Source organism: Notothenia coriiceps, unplaced genomic scaffold (genome assembly GCF_000735185.1).
Source record: "Notothenia coriiceps isolate Sejong01 unplaced genomic scaffold, NC01 NC01_scaffold00024048, whole genome shotgun sequence".
In the NCBI taxonomy this organism is placed as follows: domain Eukaryota; kingdom Metazoa; phylum Chordata; class Actinopteri; order Perciformes; family Nototheniidae; genus Notothenia; species Notothenia coriiceps.
This window is the reverse complement of record NW_011356749.1, coordinates 21262-25172: the sequence shown is the minus strand read 5'-3', so window position 1 is coordinate 25172 and position 3911 is coordinate 21262. Positions and strand designations below refer to the sequence as shown.

The 3911-nt window shown below is 41.3% G+C and overlaps 1 protein-coding gene across 2 annotated transcripts in view; it reads left to right on the top strand.

The window, feature by feature from the left end:
- The window catches only part of LOC104954834 (lysine-specific demethylase 4A-like), a 22324-nt gene extending 18627 nt beyond the window's left edge, over positions 1-3697 (top strand). For both annotated transcript variants that reach the window (XM_010782019.1, XM_010782018.1), the window contains exons 20-23: positions 802-972; positions 1093-1212; positions 1925-2017; positions 2135-3697. In XM_010782019.1, the coding sequence (XP_010780321.1) occupies positions 802-972; positions 1093-1212; positions 1925-2017; positions 2135-2257 (507 nt within the window). In that variant the 3' untranslated portion in view covers positions 2258-3697. The remainder of the gene's footprint in view (positions 1-801; positions 973-1092; positions 1213-1924; positions 2018-2134) is intronic.
- The last annotated feature ends 214 nt before the right edge of the window (positions 3698-3911 follow it).

The window sequence follows — 3911 nt, the reverse complement described above, 5'->3', positions numbered from 1 at the left end:
CCCCCCCCACGTACAATGCACAGGAAGTGACTCCCTAACTCCAGTCTGACCCTTAAATGAGCCGTGCTGCCCACAAATCAGACATCAATGGGCTCAGATCAACAGGATATTCTCCAGCTCTACATGCTTTAAGGTTTCAGACACTTTCATTAGCTGTGATATAATGTTGATCAGGCAACTGTTAAGGAAATGGATTACCTGCTGTTCCTGTCTTTTCTTTTTGTGGTTTCGATGTGTGGCAAATGGAGTTTATCACACTTTAAATTGATTATTAAAATGTTTTCCCGCTTCCTAATCTGGGGTAAATGCACACATTTTCTGTTTTATTGTCTATCTTTGACAAAGAAGATCATTGTAAAGACAGCCTTGCGTCTAAACTGGCACAGTAATAGTCCAAAGATTGTTTTTCTGGATTCTCGACCCACCACAGGAAGTCTTTCTCTTGTTCATGCTGCTTTAATTCACTAAAGGATCCAGAACCTTTCACGAGATATGCAGCCACAACATGAATGTTCATTGGATGCAGATACACTTGCTTCATGGTTTCTATGCTGTAGTCTTAGTAAACTATGTTACTACTATAACTCTGGGCTTTGTGTAAATCCTTAAGATGTAATGCTCAGATGTTTATTGCACCATAAAGCAGTATAATTGGTTGGGTAAACATTACTAACCTATTGTAGTCTAATCATTGCGGAGATATCTTTTTACACTCATGCTGTTTATTTTACACCGCTTATCTTTTAATGAGGCCGTGTAGTGATAAGCTTTTAAGAGTAACCGCTCTGTTTCTGTCCCCAGCGCAACAGGGCGTCCATGCGGGAGCTGGCCGTCGGGCAGAGGGTGATCTGCAAATACAGAAACACCCGGTACTACCACAGCGAGGTGGTGGAGCTGACCACAGCCACCTTCTACGAGGTGGTGTTCGACGACGGCTCCTACAGCGACAACCTCTTCCCAGAGGACATTGCGGTTAGTACAAAGGCTGTCAATCAAAGTATAGTTAGAGGCAGATAGGCTGATATAATTCCATATTTAGTTAAACTCCTCTTGTAATACACAGCCCGAGTTCACCATTCACTCTCTTTTCAGGACCGTGACTGCGCGCGCCACGGCCCCCCCACCCAAGGTGAAGCAGTTCAGGTGCGATGGACAGACGGGTTGATATATGGAGCCAAGTTCATGGCGTCGCACTCCATCCCCATGTACCTGGTAAAGCCCCCGTTTATATCTGGCTGTTTCTTTCTATCTCACTGACTGCTTCTAAAAGGCTTCATCAGTTTGGTCAAACCACATCAGAGGGTTATGTTTCTGAGCCTCCACATATAAATGTTAAGACTCAAAAGAAATACACCTACTACTTGTCCATGCGATATTTTAAAGTAAAATGCTTTTATGTGGTTGGCATGATTATGCTGTTTGTCATGTGCTTATGTTTGGTGGTCTATTAGAGAGAAGTTATGATGTGACACGGCAGCCTGCTTTTATTTTTGGATTACTGGTAAACAATTAAATTGTAATGGAAAGCGTGAGTAGTGTGTACATTGCATAGTAAAAAAAGGAACTAGATAAAGAATCTTTCATAAGTATACCCAGGGTGGAAATATGTGTTGCACATTTCATGTCATGGTTCCCCCTGATCCCTGAAATTATGGAATATAAAATTCAGTGTCCTTTGAAAGATGTCGTAAATATACACAAGTCACTGAACGTGTTTACATTTCATTTTTCTAATACTAAGACCTTTTTTTTGTAAAGCCTGTTTTTTTTCTCGCTTTTTAAAAATACTCAGTGTTGTGACTGTTAACCTTGATCAGTATCTCAAACCATGCAATGCTGGCTCCTTCATTTTACAGAAGGTGTAGGACACCTGATATGTTCATTGGGGATTTAATTTGCTGTGTTTGTGTGTGTGTGTATGCAGGTGGAGTTTGAGGATGCCACTCAAATCTCTGTGAAGCGAGAAGACATCTATACTTTAGAAGAGAATCTGCCCAAACGAGTGAAGTCCCGACTGGTAATTTTACATTTTATCATCAGAAGGTCTCTTTTATGATAAGACTGCGTTCTATGAAATGTGTGTGGTGTGAGCACTGCCAGGCACTAATGTCTCTTCCTGATGTTTGCTCCTCAGTCGGTGGCGTCAGACATGCGCTTCGAGCTCTTTTCTCAGAGCAACGTCAAGCAGAACACCAAAAGGCAACGAGTCATCAACTCGCGGTACAGAGAGGACTACATCGAGCCCGTCATTTACTGAGCCATCGTGGAGTGATCCCTCCTCCTCCTCCTCCTCCTCCTCCTCATCAACTCCCCACAGAGATGCAGCTCCAGGTTTCTGGTTCTCAGTTTCTGGCTACTGCTCATAGGAAACGCCACCCCCCCCTCCTCTTCCTCCCGCTCCTCCTTCTTCCGTGGCTTGTCAGGCTACATATTTATGAACTACGGCTGGGACTTTAAAATACTTTTGTCTGCATCAAATACTATTATTTGACCTGCGTTTCCCATCACACATCCCATGTGAATCATCAATTTCATTGTTTTTTTCCCTTTTTCTCAGGAAGAAGCCATCAATCGGTTGTTAAATATAGGAACGTTTGAATCAGGGGCTAGATATAGTGTTTCCTCTACCACCACATTCAGGACAGTTTTCTACTTGTGACAATTCTTCTACAAGGATCACTTCGCTCTTGATTAACAGCCCAGGTTGTTATCATAATAATTGATCATAATTTGTGTTGAGGTTTAAAAGGATTATTCAGTTTTCTACTCATGAGGTTTATCAAAGCCAATCACCGGTTGACTAGGGAAAAAAACAAATGACTTCATCAAGAACTATTTTAGTTGCTACCCCAAAGAAATTATATAATATCTCACGGTCATCTTTTGACACGTCTCCAGATTGTTGAAGTGATGCCATGCATGGAGTGATAATTTATTATGCTCATAGGTGTGTCAATGTGCGTCTACTGTGAAAATAGAAAAGAAAACTAGACATGTTTGGACGGCCCAAGCCTTAGATTTCCAAGGGCCAGGCATACTTTGTTTTTTCAAAAAGCTTAAGGTTTATTAAAACTATTGTAATTAATGTTATTATTACACTTTATTTATGCATTACATTTGAAAACAAAGCTATTTTTGTCATGTCCTTTTCAAGATCTGTAGAAAACCTAAGATTTATTTATATTTATTATATTGATGGGTTTTCAGACAGCCTGATTACACGTTGAGATCGCCCTCCTGTTCTGGGGTCAGAGGGTGAGAACTGGCTCAAGTCCCTCTCCAAGCGAAAAGCACTTATTTGTACCTCCTGCCTGCCACAGGAGGTGTACCATTTTGTCCACACATGGCCTCCACCTAAATTACATTTGTTTGTGTTTCTGATAAAGGTTAGCTCAAGATGTACATTGTTCTAGGTTCATCCCAAATAAATGAAAAGATTAAAGGATCCCATTCAAGTTTTCTTTTAGTTGATTCCTTCTGTGCAGAGGAAAATGTTGTGTTCTCAGGACGAAGTGTTCGTAGCACACCGGTTCAGTTATATGTTTCATGGCTACTGTTGTCTTATTTGGTTTCATTTTGTTCAAAGCAGCATCAACTGTGTAAACATTGACACTTTTGAGTAAAGTTTGGAGTAAGAATTGACTTTCTCTACATGTACCACACTTTGAAACGAGCAGATAAAAGTGCTGATGTACAGGCAGGTCTCTGCGTTTTCTTCCTTTTCTTATGTTTTTGAAACAGCGGTGTATTCTGCCTCAGCCGGAGGGCCTGCAGCTGTCGGAGCACGACGAGTCTTGACCGCTGCTGGAATTTGATTTGACGGATGGCTCCTGGCTCTCCGTTACACTGCACTCTTTACAATCTCTATAAACTATGGGTTTTTCGAAGAGTCAGATTTATTATAGCTCTGT